General features: G+C 62.6%; 1 protein-coding gene across 1 annotated transcript in view; it reads left to right on the forward strand.

Annotated features, from left to right (window-relative positions):
* The window catches only part of LOC138811012 (bromodomain-containing protein 4-like), a 74,550-nt gene extending 59,370 nt beyond the window's left edge, over nt 1-15,180 (forward strand). Inside the window, 11 exon segments of the mRNA XM_069998490.1 lie at nt 647-757; nt 8,544-8,596; nt 8,720-9,089; nt 9,660-10,247; nt 12,356-12,476; nt 12,478-12,534; nt 12,536-12,708; nt 12,806-12,936; nt 13,029-13,234; nt 13,314-13,554; nt 13,653-15,180. Coding sequence (XP_069854591.1) covers nt 647-757; nt 8,544-8,596; nt 8,720-9,089; nt 9,660-10,247; nt 12,356-12,476; nt 12,478-12,534; nt 12,536-12,708; nt 12,806-12,936; nt 13,029-13,234; nt 13,314-13,554; nt 13,653-13,721 — 2,120 coding nt within the window. The 3' untranslated portion in view covers nt 13,722-15,180.
* Nucleotides 15,181-16,865: the final 1,685 nt, after the last annotated feature.

Here is a 16,865-nt window from a genome sequence, read left to right on the forward strand (position 1 = left end):
TTCTGCTTATGTGGTGCTGAGGAATCAAACCCAGGGCCTCATGCGTGCCAGGCAAGCAAGCATTCTACCACTGAGCCGCCTTCCCACCTCTGCAGACTCTCTTTGCCCGGGCTGGTCTTGAGCCACATTGCCCAGCCTGAAATGGTTTTGAGCATTGGTTCTAAATAACAGCAGTTTGGGTTCCCAGCGGCTGGCTGGGCAGTGTCCTCCCTCCCGCGGGAGGACAGCTGGAGCTAGACGTCAAGTTTGTCCTCTAGCATGACTGGCCTGGTCCTTTCTGGAACAGTCTTGCAGGCATTCCTTTCATGTTCGATGCCTTCACCTTTCTCTTGGGACCACAGGACTTGCGGTCTGCATGGGGACCTGTAACACACCGGGCTTTAGTCGTGCCGGCTCCTTGCAAGCCCCGACTTGTCCCCAGGCAGGTGTGCTGTAGGTGAGCCTTAGACCAGACCAGCAGTGTCCACGCTGGGAAGGGACTCCTCCCCACGGCCTGTCACATCCTTGAGAAATCCTCCAGAGGGCGCCAGTGCCCTGGAAATGCCAGGCCGGACCATGTTTGGGGCAGTTGGCAGTAGCTACCCGTGGGGAACTGTGGACCAGTAAGAGCACCTCCTCATCGCCTTTCCTGTTGTTTGGCTTACAGCCGAGAAAGTGGACGTGGTCGCCGGCTCCTCCAAGATGAAAGGCTTCTCCTCCTCCGAGTCAGAGAGCACCAGCGAGTCCAGCTCCTCAGATAGTGAAGACTCGGAAACAGGTCAGGGGACTCTTGTTTAAGATCTGGTCCAAAACTTCCCCAGTCCGTGCCAGGTACCAGCACCAGCCCTGCCTCCGTCCTGGGCTCGGCTGCTGGAGAGCCCAGAGACGGTCGCCGCTCTTTAACACTGTCCCCCATCCCCGCTGAGGCCTAGCACCAGGCCGGCATGGGACTGGAGTCCCTCTCCCCAAGCCTCCTGTCCAGGGAAGGCTGCACAGCCCACAGGCTTGCCAGCCCCGTAGTCACCAGCAGGGCCACAGCGCAGGGGAGGTGGTTGGTTGGCAGGTGTCCGGCAAGAACGGAGCGGAACCGGGCGCTGGTGGCTCACGCCTGTCATCCTAGCTACTCAGGAGGCTGAGATCTGAGGATCACGGTTCAAAGCCAGCCCAGGTAGAAAAGTCTGTGAGAATCTTTTATCTCCAATAAATCACCAGAAAACCGGAAGTGGTGCTGTGGCCCAAATGGTAGAGCGCTCACCTTGAGCTAAAGGGCTGAGGGACAGCGCCCAGGCCCAGAGTTCAAGACCCAAAACCAACAAAAAAATAAAGGAGCGGAGCTGCTGCAGCTGGCAGCCTTGGCGGCAGGTCCGTCCCGGCCTGCTGCTAATGCTTCTCACCCGACTGCGCCACGGCTGCGCCCGCCCCCAGCGTGGGCCTGCCTGCTGTGCAGCTGCTGCTGCCTCTCCCCTAACTCCACACCTACCTAGACGCGTGTAACCTGCAGCCCGTGCGTGCTGCACGCAATCCCCTCCTGCAGGCACACACGCGTTGCATGTCAGTACCAAGGCTTAAACTCAGGGCTCCAAGCTCCTACTCAGCGTATTTGCTTGTGCCTGGGGTTCTAACACTTAGACTACGTCCCCACTTCTGGTTTTGGGTGGTTCATTGGGGATGAGAGCCGGCCAGGTTGTCTGCTTAGGCTGCCTTCAACCTTGACCCTCAGATCGGCCTCGCCGGGGCCTGGCTTGCTGGCCCTGCCGAGCTCTGTGGGCCGGCCCCGGCACCCCGGCCAGACCCACCTTTTGGGCAGCAACCGCAAAGCCAGAGGAAGGGCAAGGGGCAGTGCTGGGAGCTGGATGGGCGGTGGAGGAGCACAGTACCGCCGCCTCAGCACACTAGGGAACAGAGGGCACTTGAGGGACCTGCGTGTGGCTTGTGCGTGGGGTGGGCTGGGCACACACACTCCAGACCGCCTGCGAGCCAGTCCTGGTGCCAAGTGTGTTTCTACCAGGTGGACCGGGGCTCGGGGCCACAGCGGGAAATGCGTGTCTGGTTAGGCAACCAGGTGGCTGGTGTGTGCTTCCGTGGGTCTCCTGCCTCCGACGTGCTGGTTCCCCCGTGATGAGGGAGTGGAAATCACAGTTCCGGGGGACCCCACTTCTAAGGCGTGCACATAGCACCATGCACACAGCAGGCGAGGAGAACAGACACTGTGGGGCTTGGGGTGGGCCGGGGTCTCCCCAGGCTCCCAGTGCCCCGATGGCATCTCTGCAGGGCTGGACGCAGAGCCCGCGCCCCTGCAGCCTCCCACCCTTTCCAGTCCCCTCAGCGGCAGGGGGTGCTGCTGGGAGGAGCCGGCCCCGCGCGGGCGGAGGGGGCGGAGGGGCTGTGCCCTGGAGTCCCAGGCTCCCGTGTGGGTGCCCTGCACCCCTCCGGCCGCTGGGCTATTTTTTTAAGCCCTCCCCCTCCCTTCAAGGAAAGTGGGAAGATGGTGCAGAGAGTAATCCGAGAGCCCTGGGAACAGCTGTCTTGGCGGGAAGGAGGAGGGTGAGATTTACAGCCTTGGCTCCCAGGCCCGGCGGTGCAGCCCTGGCCACCGGCTCAGCCGCCTGGGCCCGGGCTCTCCCCAGACGCCCTCCCACGTGGGTTTGGCCTGGCTCTCTTTCTTTGTCTCCGTGCTGGCCAGTGGCGCTGCCCTGGAGCCGTGGTTTTTCCTTTGCCTTCTATGTGTGGCAGGGCTCCGTGGGCCAGCTGGGCAGGGCCGCTGGGGGAGCCGCAGCCCGCACTCCCATCACGGAGCGTGGCCGCTGCGCCCTCGGGTGCTTGGTCGCCGCTGCGCTGCGCTGCGCTGCGGGGCTGGCCAGCCGTCACGGCGATGGGCACTACTTCCTTCCGGTCTTTGGGGCTTGTGTAGCCTCCTCGCTCTTGTGATTCCACTTGGATTGGAGCCGAAATATCTCAAAGGCCTACTTTTGTCACTTGAACTAAGGGTCATTTCTGCTGACACGGGTCCGGGACCTGAATCTCCAAAAGAAACAGAAGCCAAGCAGTCACTGGGGTTGGGAGGGCAGTGCGAAAGCCGTCCTCGGGCGGCGCGAGCTGCTGGGGACCTGGCGCAGCTTGGACCAGGCTTAAGCGTAGGGCAGCTGTGCCCAGAGGAGGCTCGGGGTGCTGGCCCAGCCGGCCCTCACCCTGCAGCACACTGAGCCCGGCTACTACTTGGGTTGTGCGATCTCTCACGGGGCTCTGCTTTCAGCCGCTCAAGGGTTTAGTGTCCGGCCAGGCGGATACCGTCCGGTATAGCTCGTGTGCCACCGTACCACACCTTGGAAGCGGTCTGTGGCGAGACCTTCCCGCCGCTCTCCCGGGCAGGCTGTGGACAGAGCCGGGCCCTGCTGTCCGGCACCGTGTGCGGGCCGGGGCAGAGGGTGTCCTGGGACGCCCTGTAGGTCTCGGCCAGCACGTTGCTGGCACCTCTTCCGGAGGGGCGGGGTGGGGCCCGACGCAGAGGCCTCCCTGTCCGCAGCCACACCTCCCGCCGCCCCCCACATGGGCTGGGGCAGTTTGGGGGAGGGTCCCTCAGATTTTGCTCTTCTTTTCCATCTGCCCAGGCGTGTCGCCCAGCCAGCTCAGAGTCTTGGTTTCCTTTTCCCAGGACTGGACAGTGTGGGCGTTTCTCAGCTCCAGGGGAGACGGGAATGCTTGGTGTTCTGAAAAGATTTGAGCTGGGAGGCGCAGATGGGCGAGGGGGTGCTCTCTGCTGACCACACGTCCAGCCCAGCTTCCTGCCCCAAGGGTCTCTGAGGGACTCAGCGGGGGTGGGGGGCACAGCCAGGTGACGATGCACGTGCACACACAGCCTTGCAGCTGGGGGCCCGGGGCTTCCCCTGGGGTGAGGCCAGCCTTGTGGAATGTGGCCAGCAGCGAGAGGCGGGGTGGGCGGGTTTTTCCCAGGCGTGGGGGGGCATCCGTGACTCCAGAGGCGCCAGTGCCGCGTGGGTGGAGCCGGCCCAGCGGCCGCCCTGGTCCAGGAGCCAGGCTGGAGTCCCAGACAAGGCGGGAGAGGGGGACCATTTCCCCCTCCAACTGCTTGCTCTGTCTCTCTCGTTCCTTTCTTCTCTTTCCCTTCCTCCTCCCTCAGCTACATGTCACAGATTCCTCTTTATCTTGTGTGCCTCGGGAGCTTGACTCCTGCCCCGGCCGCAGCGCGGTGCCCACAGTGCCAGGCTTTTTCTTCCTGGGCCACGGCCCAAGGGAAGGCTGGGAGCGGACATACCTGGTGGTGGTGAGCCTGGTGTCCCTGGCTGGGACAGGGCGGGGCCCTGAGCGGCCGTGGTGGGCACACGCACACACGCAGGCAGGCACACACACGTGGAACTCGTCAAGTGAGGGCGCGTTTGTCTGGAAGCACAGGCAGGCTCAGGGTGCACAGAGGATCTGTGGAGGTGGGTCTGTCCCCACCCGAGGAGGCCGGGGGCGGAGCTCCCCATCTCTGGTGCTGCTCTCCTGTGCCCTTTGGGCCACCAGGGCACAGGCTGGCTCGGTCTGCAGTTCTTCTGTTCTTGTGACTTGAATGGTACATTCCACACCACTTCTCTCACACTGATTTCTCTCTTCCTCTACGTAGGTCCTGCCTAATCACTGGACACGGACTCTTAATAAAACGGTCTTCAGTTCCAGATTCCCTCCCAGCAAGCTCTAGCTTAAGTCCCATTTTCTTCTGTGAAAGGGACAGGACTCCATCGAGTTATGGAACTCCTCAGAGGCCTGGGCCTGTCCCCGGGGTGGAGCGGTCACGCCGGCAGCACACGCCTAGTTCCCGCCTTTGGGAAGGCTGCTTGCCTGGCCTGCCTGTACAGAGACTCGGGCTGATCTGCCTGCCTCCCGTTCCCGGGGCCTCTGGGTGGGTGGCGCCTCCTGATGGGTGATGACAATCTCCCCGTGCCCGCTGTGGTGCTGCGCTGTGTGTGATACCCGATCAGAGTGCGTCTCCTCTCTCGGTCCCTCCCCCCGGCTTTGTCTGAGACTCTGGACCTTAACTGCTCCCTTCTGGGACCTTGTGACTTTAGCCCAGGGAAGATCTGCTTCCGCTCAGGAAGAGTGTGCTGGCTTCCCCGGCTTCCCCAGACAAGGAGGGGGTGCCTCCTTCCCTTGAGGGCTGGGCAGTGCCACCCCTGGCTGTGTGACCCGCCGGGGCCCAGCACGCCGCTCAGCCTCCTCGAGCCCTCCCGTCCCCATCCCCTCGTGGCTGAATGCTTAAGCTGGTGTAATGGGCTTTTTCCCGGCTTCTTTATCTGCTTCCCTCAAGTCCCATAGGGAGAGTATCTTCTGGGCTGTTGGTGAGGGACACACACACGCGCACACACACACACACACCCTGCTCCCTTCTGATGCCCTGTGCACCGACCTCCTAGATGTCCGCACTACCCAGGCGAGGGCGGCCACCCCAGCTGACCCTCCCAGAGGCACCCAACAGGCTACTTTTCCCCCGCTTTTTGCGCTAAAAATAAATGTAGGCCCTTTTTTGGTCATGAATCCAGCCTCTGAACAGAAAGCCGCCCCGTGGCGGCGCGTTAGGAGCAGCGTCTGCGCTCCGGCCTGGGCTCTTCTTCTTTCTTGCTTCAAGCGTACTTCACATGTCCGCTGGGGCCCAGCTGCCGCACGGCGGACACGGACGCCTTGCAGGCTGCCCTGTCCTGGGGCTGAGCCAGGCTGGGGACATGCCACCGCCTCTCCTGCCTCCCTGGCTCCTTGAGTCCCTGGGTTCCTCTCGGCCCAGACTTGCTGTGGCCCCCAGATCGAGCCCAGCCTCCCCAGGACCCCGCAGGACCCCACAGGACCCCGCAGTAGCACTCTTGAGCTTACAGGCCGCTCCCGATCCTCTCTGGGCTTCCAGTTTCCAGTCAGCCACGTTTGCCAAACAGACTCTATTTTCAGCTGCCCTTTGGCCTGCGCCTGACGTGCTCCTGTGAACTTGGCTTGGCTGGGATGAGGGGCTTCATGCCCAGAGGTTCCCACAGGACAGTTGGGAAGCTGCTGGCACTCTCTTTCTGGGAAGATTTCTGCTGTCTTGGACCAAGCAGCAGCCTAGCTTCTCCCAGTGTCTAGGCTGCCTGTCCCCCCTGCCCCTGACCACACGGGTGTGCACCGCGGCAGCCACAGCCACCGCCAGCCCTCCCGCCAGGGCCTCCTGTCCTTGATGGCCAGGGACCCAGTCTTCCTCGCCCGTAAGGCTTCCAGCTGACAGTTCGCTCAGGACCTGTAGAACTTGAAAGTGCTTTAGATTCACTTGTAGCCGACCACCGGCTCGGGCCTGTAATCCTGCCTGTTCAGGAGGCTGAGGGGCTCAGTGCGAAGCCAGCCCTAGGCAGGAAAAGTCCAGGAGATTCTTACATCCAATTAAACCATCAAACAAGCCAGAAGTGGAGCTGTGACTCAAGTGGTAGAGAGCCCGAGGCCCTGAGTTCAAGCCCCAGTACCAGCACAAAACAAAAAAAGTGACCTGTATTTGGTGCCCTGGGAATAAGCCAGAGAGACAACGGGCCGCTGTTGTAACCTGTTCTCTGGGCACCAGGAGGTGCCACCCAAGGCCTCTGTCCTGGCTGGCCGGCGGCAGCCGCTCCTCCCCTTCCCCCTCCTCCCTGCCCCCCATCGCCCTGCCTTTTGGCCCTCTTCTCTCCCTCCCCTGGAGTGGGGCTGGGTGGGGGGGAAGAAATCAGCGTTTTAACTCAGATTTTGCAGTAACATTTTATTCCTTTGTACAATTACCATCCTGTATAAAGCTGAAATTTGTGTTGAGTTGAAGATTGTCACGGAATAAAGATCACACAGTACTTAAGGCCATCTCCATGTAAACCCTTTCTAGAGAGTCTTGTGTGGGGGTGTCTCAGGCCGGAGTGCTGTGAAGCTGTGCGCTTCTTGTCTTGTCTTCTTACTAGTAACTGCCGCAGGGGCCTGGGCTGCAGAGGCTGGGGGGGGGGGCGTCCCACGTCCTATCTTCCTAGTCTCCTTGGGCCCCAGGATGCTCCCTGTGACCTTCTCAAGGCCGCAGACGTCTCCCTAGACTCCCACAGTTCCGCTGCTTGCTCCCACACCCGGCGCTGGTGAGGGATGGAGCCACCGCCACCCCTCCTTACATAGATGAAAGACCATAGTGCGCCCCCCCCCCCATACATTTTGTCTGCGCTCAGCCAGCATGGGGCACCTCCCTTAGGCTTGGCTCAGTGGCCAGGCCACGCCCCTAGCGGCCCCGCTCCCTGCCCAGCCCCCTCCCACCACTTCCCTGCACTGGAATGGGCCAGAAGAGCCAGCCTCTTCCTCACGCTCCCCTGGAGCTTCTGAGACCTTGCCTTCCCTGGCACCCCTTCTCTCTCTGCAGTTCTGGGGTCTCCAGCCAGTGCCACAGATGTTTGTGTCTCACCCAAAGAGTTCTGAGGTCTGGCACCTCCGTCCGGGTGCTGGGCTTGAGTTCACGTGTCCTAGATGTCCTCCACTTCATTGGTTCTGAGGATGTGTCTGTGGCTGCTGAGCGTGTGCGTGTGCGTGTGTGTCCCGGTCTTGTCTCTAGCTCGTGCCGGGCACGGGGTCCTGTCGCATCCCCATAGGTGGCATGCTGCTGCCCCCTCCCGGGCCCGGACATCTCACACAAAGTAGCCTTGTTGGGGAAGATGTCATCCACCGACCCCCGTGGCGAGCTGGACATCCTGGGCAGGAAGCTCAGGGACAGCCGGGCCGGCCGTGGCCATGCCTCGGGGCCCGCAATCCCGGAGACCCTGTTCCGAGCACCCTGCTTCCGGCCTAGGCTTGCACACCATCTTGTTTGGTGAAGGGCCACCCAGCTGGCGGAAACAGTTGAGCATAAGCTTTTGGGGTGGCGGCAGGGGTGGGCACAGCTCTGCAGAGCGGGCACAGCACGGCTGCCGACAGCAAGCTCAGGGCCCCTCTGCAGCCCCTCGACGCTGTCCCTCAGAAGGTGTCCCCTCGGGCCTGTGCCCTCTGCTGGCCGCGGGCACCTCGCCGGCGGCACGCACGCCCTGCCCTCGCTTCCCACTCGCTGGCTATGTGTCCCGGGGTCCATGGCGGCCCGGGCCAGCCCCGACGCGCGCCCCGCCTGAGCTGCTCTGCTTTGTCTGGGAAAACGCCAGGGCCTTCAGCAGCCATGCAGTGGGACAGCCGTGCCTCCATCCCCATCACTGCGTGTAACCCTGAACTAGCATGCTCTCTCCTCACTTGCTCTGCAGTGAGTGGGGGTTTCAGATATCCCCGTGTGCTGGGCAGGCGTGGGGCTCCCTAGCTCGCCTTTCGGCATAGGAATGGCGCCGGTGGTGTGGGGGGGGTAATTCCCCATCGCAGTGCCTCAAGACCGCGGGTGGGCAGGTGGGGGTCCCCTCCACCGCTTCCCTCCACCCCGGGGTGACCGACCGATCCGAACCCAGCCTGGACCTTCTCGCTCCGTGTCACCTGCCCTCATCCTGCGCTGCCTTCTGCAGCTTTCTCCTCTTCCGTGTCCGAAGCCAGCTCACTCCCCCGCTCCTCCAGAGCCTCACCACCTTCTCTTTTCTCTGCAGAGATGGCTCCGAAGTCCAAAAAGAAGGGGCACCCTGGGAGGGACCAGAAGAAGGTACGTCGTTCCGGGAACGGGTCCCTCCCCAAGGGATGGCTGGCGTCCGGGGCCCGCCCCGGGGCCTGGCCTCTGGCCTGCCTTGCCTGACATCAGCCTGTGTGTCTCTCTCCGTGTACACAGCATCATCACCACCACCATCAGCCGCCGGCCCAGGCCCCGGCCCCCCAGCAGCCCCCCCCAGCCCCCCAGCAGCCTCCACCGCCCCCGCCACCACCGCAGCCGCAGCAGCCACCGCCGCCACCGCCGCCTCCACCGCCCTCCATCCCGCAGCAGGCCCCTCCCGCCATGAAGTCCTCGCCCCCACCCTTCATCACCGCCCAGGTGCCTGTCCTGGAGCCCCAGCTCCCGGGCAGCGTCTTCGACCCCATCGGCCACTTCACCCAGCCCATCCTCCACCTGCAGCAGCCCGAGCTGCCCCCTCACCTGCCCCAGCCGCCCGAGCACGGCACTCCGCCCCATCTCAACCAGCACGCTGTAGTTTCTCCTCCAGGTGAGCCATGGCACTGCCCCAATTCTGCCGGGCCGTGATGTACAAGTACTTTGGGGCAACCCCGGGACCGTTGGCATCTAAGCTGGTGGCTCATGCCTGTAATCCCAGCTACTCAGGAGACTGAGATCTGAGGATGGAAGTGTCAAGGCTAGCCAGGGCAGGAAAGCTGGGAGAGTTTCCTCCCCAGTGAATCCCCAGAAAGTGGAAAAACGGAGCTGTGGCTTCAACTCCACTTGATGGTGGAGCTCAGAGGCCGCACCCAGGCCCCGAGTTCAAGCCCCAGGACCAGCACGCCAGGATGAGTTAGTTCTCATCTCAGTGGAGTTAGGCCTTGGGTTAGTTTCCAAGGATGGGACTCCTCTGAAGTTTATAGTTACGGGGTGCCGGGCAGTCATCTGGACAAAGGTCAACCTCTGGCCAGACGGCATGTGCAGGGACAGCCTGGTGGACAGGTGCCCTCTGGGAGTGACGAGCCAGGGAGGCGGCCCAGGGGGTGCGATGGGGTGGGGGTGGGGGGCACGTGCCAGGCCCCGCCCCGGCCTCACCACCCTTCTTTCCTGCCCCCTCCAGCTTTGCACAATGCACTGCCCCAGCAGCCATCGCGGCCCAGCAACCGAGCTGCGGCCCTGCCGCCCAAGCCCACCCGGCCCCCAGCTGTGTCCCCCGCCCTGGCCCAGCCCCCCCTGCTCCCCCAGCCCCCCATGGCTCAGCCGCCCCAAGTGCTGCTGGAGGACGAGGAGCCCCCTGCCCCGCCCCTCACCTCCATGCAGATGCAGCTGTACCTGCAGCAGCTGCAGAAGGTACAGCCCCCCACGCCGCTACTCCCTTCCGTGAAGGTGCAGTCCCAGCCCCCGCCCCCACTGCCACCCCCACCCCACCCCTCCGTGCCGCAGCCGCAGCTCCAGCAGCCGCCGCCGCCCCCGCCCCCGCCCCAGCCGCAGCCCCCGCCCCAGCCGCAGCCCCCACCCCCGCCCCGGCCCGTGCACTTGCCGCCCATACAGTTCTCTGCTCACATCCAGCCCCCGCCACCCCCCAGCCAGCAGCCCCCCCACCCGCCCCCCGGCCAGCAGCCGCCCCCACCTCAGCCCGCCAAGCCCCAGCAGGTCATCCAGCACCATCCCTCCCCTCGGCACCACAAGTCGGACCCCTACTCGACTGGTAAGCGGAGTCTGGTGAAGGCAGGTCTGTGCTCTGCGCTCACGTGGACACAGAGCCACACCACACCCTAGGGACCAGGGCGGGGGCGGGGGGGGGGGCTGCATCCAGGGACCAGGGCGGGGGGGGGCTGCATCCAGGGACCAGGGCAGGGGCGGGGGGGGGGGGCTGCATCCAGGGACGGGGCGGGGGCGGGGGGGGGGCTGCATCCAGGGACCAGGGCAGGGGCGGGGGGGGGGGCTGCATCCAGGGACCAGGGCGGGGGCGGGGGGGGGCTGCATCCAGGGACGGGGCGGGGGCGGGGGGGGGCTGCATCCAGGGATCGCTCCCTTGTTGGACATTTGTCTGCCTTGCTGACCAAGATGGCCGAGGGCAAGACCTCCCCTCCACCGCCACCACCACCACCCCCAGCTCTTGTACAACGGGTGCTGTGGAGCCTCACAGTGCACTGAAATCCTGCCGGGAGGGAAAGCCTGACCCCGGAGGGGGTTCCTGGTGACCCCCCCCAGGGGTAGTGGCCAGGGGACGCAGCACGAGGACCCCCCCCCCCGATATTTGTGACCAGGCAGTTTTTTCTTTTAGCAGCTTGAGACCCCCCCCCAACAGTATGAAGACCTTATTGGGGAGCACCGGGGTTAAAGGGAAGTGACAGCCCCCAGTGCACCCCAGAGCCAGGCCCAGGGGCAGCACGGGCGGGGCCAGCCCCTCCGCCTTGGACGCATGTGACGGCAGAACACCCCGCTGTGATTGAGCGGATCCTTGAGGGACTTGGTCACAGCACCCAGGCCTTGGCCAGGGGGGAGGGTAACCCAGTCACAGCACCCAGGCCTTGGCCAGGGGGGAGGGTAACCCAGTCACAGCACCCAGGCCTTGGCCAGGGGGGAGGGTAACCCAGTCACAGCACCCAGGCCTTGGCCAGGGGGGAGGGTAACCCAGTCACAGCACCCAGGCCTTGGCGGGGGGGGGGGAGGTACCCGGTCACAGCACCCAGGCCTTGGCCAGGGGGGAGGGTAACCCAGTCACAGCACCCAGGCCTTGGCCGGGGGGGGGGTACCAAGTTCTGGCCCCCAAATTGAGTAGCAAAGCGGGGCTGCGACTCTTCCCGCGCCCAGTGCGGACTGCCAGGTGCCGAGTGGGTTCCCACACGCCCTGCGCCAACCCCCCCCCCCCCCCCCCCCGGGAACTGGGGCCAGGCCGGCCGCGCAGCTGTGCCCGCTCACCCCGAGCATGCGAGCATCCCCGTGGAGGATGGAGCCGGGACACCAGGGCCAGGGCTGCCTGGAGCCAAAGGCAGAGTCTACGAAGGATGGGGGAGCCGGGCGCCAGGGGCTCACGCCTGTCATTCTAGCCACTCAGGAGGCTGAGGTCTGAGGATCTCGGTTCAAAGCCAGCTGGGCAGGAGAGTCCGAGACACTCCGATCTCCACTGAGAAAACCGGAAGTGGCGCTGTAGCTCAAGTGGTAGAGCGCTCGCCTTGAGCTGAAGAGCTGAGGGACAGCGCCCAGGCCCAGAGTTCAAGCTCCACAACCAACCAAAAAAAAAAAAAAAGGATGGGGGACTGAAACCCCACTGGCGGCTTCAGCCGAAGCCCCACTGACGCCCGGCGGCCCCACTGACCCCCAGCAGCCCCAGAGCCCTGGGCCGGGGTGCGGTTCTGTGAGCAGCCTCTTGCCAGCCCCGGGCCCGCCTGCCCTCTGTCTCGCGTCAGGGTTGGTCTCGGGTCGTGGTTGGGCGCAGGTCATTGGTGGGCTGTGAGCCGTGGCCCCAGGCCCTGTGCTCCCCACTCCCTATGGGCAGGGGCACAGCCTAGGCGTCTGCCCGGGGCATGCAGGCTGAGGGAGGACCCTGACCCGGCCACCCCGGGCCCGCCTCGGAACCGTCTAGAGATGTAGGCGCCCGCCTCCGCCCCAAAGCATGAGACAAGGCGTGTGGATTTCAAAGCTGGCGGAGTGCAAGGTCATGCGGGGCGGTGGCACCCGGCCTGCCCCTCCACTGGGGAGGAGGACCACTGGGGCCACGGCCAGCTGTCATCCAGCCTGCCCCTTCGTCGCTCGCGGGTGGGGGTTGGAAGGCCCTGCAGTGACCGGACGCCCTCCTTGCCTCTGTCCTAGGTCACCTCCGCGAAGCCCCCTCCCCGTTGATGATACATTCCCCCCAGATGCCGCCGTTCCAGAGCCTCACCCACCAGTCTCCCCCCCAGCAAAGCGTCCAGCCCAAGAAGCAGGTGAGGGGCGGGGCCGGGGAGGGGGAGGGGCAGCCGGAAGCCCATCGCCTCACCAGCCCGGCTGCCCTGTGTCACAGGAGCTGCGCCCGCCCTCGGTGGTACAGCCGCAGCCCCTGGTGGTGGTGAAGGAGGAGAAGACCCACTCGCCCATCATCCGCAACGAGCCCTTCAGCCCCTCGCTGCGGCCAGAGCCCCCCAAGCACCCCGAGAACATCAAGGCTCCAGTCCACCTGCCCCAGCGTGAGTGCCCGCGCCATCCAGGGCGGGGGGGAGGGGTATGAAGCCCAGGGCCCTCAGGGTGCCCTGTGCCCAGGCCCATGGGCTCTTTGTCTTCCAGGGCCTGAGATGAAGCCTGTGGAGGTCGGGCGGCCCGTGATCCGGCCCCCTGAGCAGTCGGCACCGCCGCCCGGGGCGCCTGACAAGGACAAACCCAAGCAGGAGCCCAAGACTCCGGTGGCACCCAAAAAGGTACCGGCCTTTGCCGCAAGGGTCCCCTGCCGTGCACCTCCCACGGGACAGCCCCTCACCCCACCCCACCCCTGCCCGCCTCCGCTCCGCAGGACCTGAAGATCAAGAACATGGGCTCCTGGGCTAGCCTGGTCCAGAAACATCCGACTGCCCCGTCCTCCACCGCCAAGTCCTCCAGCGAGAGCTTCGAGCAGTTCCGCCGCGTGGCCCGCGAGAAGGAGGAGCGCGAGAAGGCGCTGAAGGCCCAGGCCGAGCACGCCGAGAAGGAGAAGGAGCGGCTTCGGCAGGAGCGCATGAGGTGCGGGGTCCGGGCAGGGCGTGGGCTGGGGAGGGGCGCCCGGAAGGACCAGGCTGACTGGGGGTCCTGCCGCGCCCAGGAACCGAGAGGACGAGGAGGCGCTGGAGCAGGCGCGGCGCGTGCACGAGGAGGCGCGGCGGCGCCAGGAGCAGCAGCAGCAGCAGCGGCAGGAGCAGCAGCAGCAGCAGCAGCAGCAGCAGCAGGCCGCTGTGGCCGCGGCCGCCGCCCCCCAGGCCCAGAGCTCGCAGCCCCAGTCCATGCTGGATCAGCAGCGGGAGCTGGCCAGGAAGCGGGAGCAGGAGCGGCGGCGGCGGGAGGCGGTGAGCCGGGGTCCCAGCACCCGCACCCGAGGTGGGAGGCGGGCAGGCCCGCCCGGCTCTCCCCTCACCGCCATCTTCTTCCTTTCCCCTTTCCCCAGATGGAAGCTACGATTGACATGAATTTCCAGAGCGATCTCTTGTCCATATTTGAAGAGAACCTCTTCTGAGAGCACCTCGGTGACTGTGACTGTGACTTTTCTGGGAAACGTGGACTCTCCATAGTGTTAGGGGCGTGGAGGAAGCGGGGCCTGGCCCCATGCATGCTGTGCCCGGGGCGGGCCTGGCGGGAGCGCTGGAGCGCGGAGCCCGCCTGCCTTACAGCCAGCCGGAGGACATGAGCCCCGCGCCGCGGGCGCCCGCGTGCCGGCCAGACCCGTGCCCCGCGCGCCCCCACCCGGCACCGGGCGAGAGGCCCTTCTCTCCGCCAAATGTCTACACAGTATACACAGACATCGTCGCTGCCACCCTGACTGGTTTCCTGTCCGTGAGAACGTGGCGTCCGCGGCGCCCTGCCCGCCGGGAGTCCTGGCCCACAACGCAGCATGGCCGCCCGTCCCCCAGGAGGCTCGGCCGGGCCCTGGAGGGCTGCCGGGCGGGCTTGGCACCGGCCACCCCCTGCTGGCACTGACTTTGCCTTGAACAGACGCCCTCCCCTCCCCCCACAAGCCTTTAATCGAGAGCCGCTCTCTAAGTGTTCGCTTGTGCAAAAGGGAATCGTGCCGTGGAGGTGTGTGTGTGTGTCCGTGGCCGCACGTGCGGGCCTCGCTCACCAACCAAAGTCAGTTCTTCCCACCTGTGTTCCTGGGTTTTTTGTTTTTTTGGGTTTTTTGTTTTGTTCTTTTTTTTTTTTTTTTTTTTTGGTTTCTGGTTTTTTTTTTCTATATATATTTTTGTTGTTGCTGAAATCTATTTTATTTTTAATTATCTCCTCTCCAGACACGATGGCACCGCTTCCCTCGGAAATGGTGTGCTGGTGTCCGTGGGCAGCGGCCCGCCCCGCTGCGGCCGTGTGTGACCGTGGCTGTACTGTGTAGTGAACATAGCTGGCATATCTTTGTTTGAAGTTTGTTGGTGACTCCACCAAACTGGTGTAAAAAAAGAAAAAAAGAAAAAAAAAGAAAAAAAGAAAAAGAAAACACAAAAAAAGCAAAACATATACAAAAAAAACCCTCCTGCCTATATTTTATTCAGTTTCAAACTTTTATTAGTCTATTTTTAATTAATTATAAAATCAGAAAGCTGCGATCTCTCGTCCTCCCTCTCCCCCATTTGTTGGCTTCGTTTTTAATGTCCAATCTTTTTTTACCAAGAAAGGAAGGAAAGGGGCCTGGGGACGAGGCGGGCCTGGGGAGACCACCGCGGGAGGCAGAGCCCCGCCCCGCCCGGCGCCCCGGGTCTGACCGGCCAGCCGTTCTTTCCCGACCTTTTTTTTTTTTCTTTTTTGTTTTTAATTTTATAATCAAAGCCCTTGGTGAGGTAATGCGTGCCATGAGAACCCGCTCTGCACCGCGACGCTGGTGCCTCGCTCGGTGTCGGCCAAACTCGGGAGTCACTGACTGGTTTGACTTGGATACGGTGAACATGCGTCTGTACTGATCATGGAATAAACACGTCTCTCTTTTTTAATTGCTGGCGTCTCCCTGACATTTCTTTGTGAACCAACTGTTGACTAGGCCAGGCCCCAGGGCCCCGGGGTGGCCCCCCCCACCTTCCGAGAACTTCCCACAGCCACCAACAACCCCAAAACTACTCTCCCTGGCCCGCCCTGCCTTTTTCTGCCCAGGAGCCCTTCTGGCACACAGCTGCGGGGACAGAACGTGGCACCCGCTCTTCCTGTGGGTCCAGCCCCGCGCTCCCCCGGCCTCACCCTCCCGCGTCCTCCGCCACACCACTGCCCCATCCCGCCTTGCACCTCAGCTCAGGGTTCGTCTAACCAGGCACACTTAGGTGTGTTCACATTCCCCTCCCACAGGATCCTCCCCTGCCCGCACCTGTCCATAAAGGAACCCACGGGGACAGACACGAGTATATAGCATGCAGAGACATGCATTGAACTTTCTGGAACTGTGTATTAGCCCACATCTCCCTTTTTCGGGAGGCGGCGGGGCCATGGGTATCTCAGCCAGGGGAGAATTAAGCACCCGTTCAGCCCACCGTACGTACTTCACCCTCCGCTGAGTGAGGACATCTTCCTGCTTCCTTCTTTCTCATCCCACCTTCCTGATTTTGCTCCTGTTGTTGAAAGACTTCACTGAGACATGCTTTTGTCTGAGCCTTCCTGCTCAAGGCTTAGCATTCTGCTAGGGCCTCTCCACACCTTCTTTGCTGGGGTTTCCACAGACAGGGCTGTAATTAGAACTGGGATCGATTTCATTTCTCCGGCCATGTTCAAGTTGCTCCCACAGTACTAGAAACCTTAGTCCTATATGAGAGAAACTCGCTGTACTGTATGCACAGGTTGCTTGGCTAATAATTTTATCAGTGAATCTGAGACTTGTATTTCAACACTTTAGACATTTGTAGAAGGAAATTCAGACTTTTCACTTATATACTAAAGGTTTTTTTTTTTGTGTGCGGTTCTCGTTGCAAAAATAAACATTTGTACTGAATTATACAAGTTCCTCTCCTGTGGCGACTTGCTGTGTTTGAGAAGGTGGAGTTGAGGGAGTTGGAAACAGGGTACACATGTGCTGGAAAGAGTGATTCTCACACACCACCATCCATGCAGACAGACCGGAGGACTGAGGAGAGACCCTGGGAACATCAGATTCTGAATGAACCGAGTTACAGGATGTGTAACAAAACCTCACCTGTGTGCGGTGCACTCCTGTAATGCCAGCCAGCACTTGGGAGGCAGAGGCAGGAGGAGGGCAGGTTTCAGGCAAGCATGGAGGATATAACCAGACACTGTCTGGCATCTCACACCTGTAATACTACAGCAGGCTGACATCTGAGGCTTGTGGTCCAAGTCCAGGCTGGGCAGAAATGCCTGGTGAGATTGTAATCACCATCAAAAGCTGCAGGTGGAACTGTGTGGCTCAATTAGAATGCCAGGAAAAGTGTGAGGCCCTGAGTTCAAGCCCCCGTACTGGCACAATAGAAAAGATTATAAGTTATGATAACATAAGTTATCCACACCTCCTAAAAAGTGGTTAATCGCTACTTTTTTTTTTCTTTTGGTCAGTCATAAGGCTTGAACTCTGGGCCTTGGCACTGTCCCTCAGCTCTTCAGCTCAAGGCAAGTGTTCTACCACTTGAGCCACAGCGCCACTTCTGGTTTTCTGGTGATTCACTGGAGATAAGAGCCTCAC

This window comes from Dipodomys merriami, unplaced genomic scaffold (genome assembly GCF_024711535.1).
Source record: "Dipodomys merriami isolate MVZ:Mamm:240054 unplaced genomic scaffold, mDipMer1.0.p SCAF_519, whole genome shotgun sequence".
NCBI classification, from domain to species: Eukaryota; Metazoa; Chordata; class Mammalia; order Rodentia; family Heteromyidae; genus Dipodomys; species Dipodomys merriami.